This window comes from Entamoeba invadens (genome assembly GCF_000330505.1).
Source record: "Entamoeba invadens IP1 unplaced genomic scaffold scaff_1105074724957, whole genome shotgun sequence".
NCBI classification, from domain to species: domain Eukaryota; phylum Evosea; order Mastigamoebida; family Endamoebidae; genus Entamoeba; species Entamoeba invadens.
Window position 1 is genome coordinate 214,766 of NW_004191594.1, and position 1,557 is coordinate 216,322.

The following is a 1,557-nucleotide window of genomic DNA, read 5'->3' on the forward strand; positions in this document are numbered from 1 at the left end:
CGATGGCTGGGCCAGACTCGTCGTACTCTTCCTTGGTGATCCACATGTTTTGGAAAGTGGACAATGAGGCAAGAATTGAGCCTCCGATCCAGACAGAGTACTTTCTCTCTGGTGGTGCAATGACCTTGATTTTCATTGTTGGTGGCGCAAGAGCAACCATCTCCTTCTCAAGTCTGTCGTTGATGCCTGGGTACATAGAGGTTCCACCAGACAAGACGATGTTTCCGTACAAGTCCTTTCTGATATCGACATCGCACTTCATGATTGAGTTGTAAGTTGTCTCGTGAATACCTGATGCTTCCATACCAAGGAATGATGGCTGGAAGAGTGCTTCTGGGCATCTGAATCTCTCGTTTCCAATGGTGATGACTTGACCATCTGGAAGTTCGTATGATTTCTCAAGTTCTGATGATGAAGCAGCCTTTTGCATTTCTTCGTTGAAGTCAAGAGCGACATAGCAGAGCTTCTCCTTGATGTCTCTAACAATTTCTCTTTCAGCAGTTGTGGTGAAAGCATAACCTCTTTCAGTCAAGATCTTCATGAGGTAGTCAGTGAGATCACGACCAGCAAGATCAATTCTGAGGATGGCGTGTGGGAGTGAGAAACCTTCATAGATTGGGACGCAGTGAGAGACACCATCACCAGAATCCATGACAATACCAGTTGTTCTACCAGAGGCATACAATGAAAGGACAGCTTGAATTCCAACGTACATGGCTGGGACGTTGAAAGTCTCGAACATGATTTGTGTCATCTTTTCTCTGTTAGCCTTTGGGTTCATTGGGGCTTCAGTCAAAAGGACTGGGTGCTCTTCTGGTGCAATTCTGAGCTCGTTGTAGAAAGTGTGGTGCCAGATCTTCTCCATATCGTCCCAGTTGTTGACAATACCGTGCTCAATTGGGTATTTCAAAGTCAAGATACCTCTCTTTGATTGGGCTTCATCTCCAACATAGGTGTCCTTGTTGCCCATACCAGCCATGACTGAAACTTGTTTTGGTCTGCCAACAATTGATGGGAAGACAGCTCGTGGGGCGTCATCACCAGCAAAACCGGCCTTGCACATACCAGATCCATTGTCTACGACAAGTGCTTGTACTTCTCCTTCTTCTCCCATTTGAATTAAATTGACAGATATACCAACTTAAATAGTCAACTTGTTTCAAAAATTAGAGGCGAGAATAGATCTCATTAACGATTTATTTACAGTTTACATCCTCTACTTGGTGGTTTATAATATTTTTTTTATATTTTTAATATTTTTAATAATTATAATAATATTTACTATAATTATTATTATTATAATAAAAAAAAATTAATTTATAAATTATTATATTATTTTGAATTAATAAAAAAGCTATTAATATGTGAAACTACCTTTATTATTATTTTTGAAACTAACAAACAACATAATTTAGTTAATTTGGATAATTATTAAATAATTATGTTTAATAATTAAAATATAGTAATGCATATTATAAAGAATATCGTTTCATTATTTGAAATTAGTAAATATTTATTTTATTAATAAATATAAATATATATAATATTATGAGTATA

At 37.1% G+C, this 1,557-nt stretch overlaps 1 protein-coding gene across 1 annotated transcript; it reads right to left on the reverse strand.

The window, feature by feature from the left end:
* On the reverse strand, window positions 1-1,114 carry EIN_376830 (actin, putative; the record flags this gene model as incomplete). Its single annotated transcript, XM_004182786.1, has 1 exon — window positions 1-1,114. A coding segment is annotated over one exon (1,114 nt), but the record flags the coding sequence as incomplete, so codon positions are not given.
* Between the last annotated feature and the right edge of the window lie 443 nt (window positions 1,115-1,557).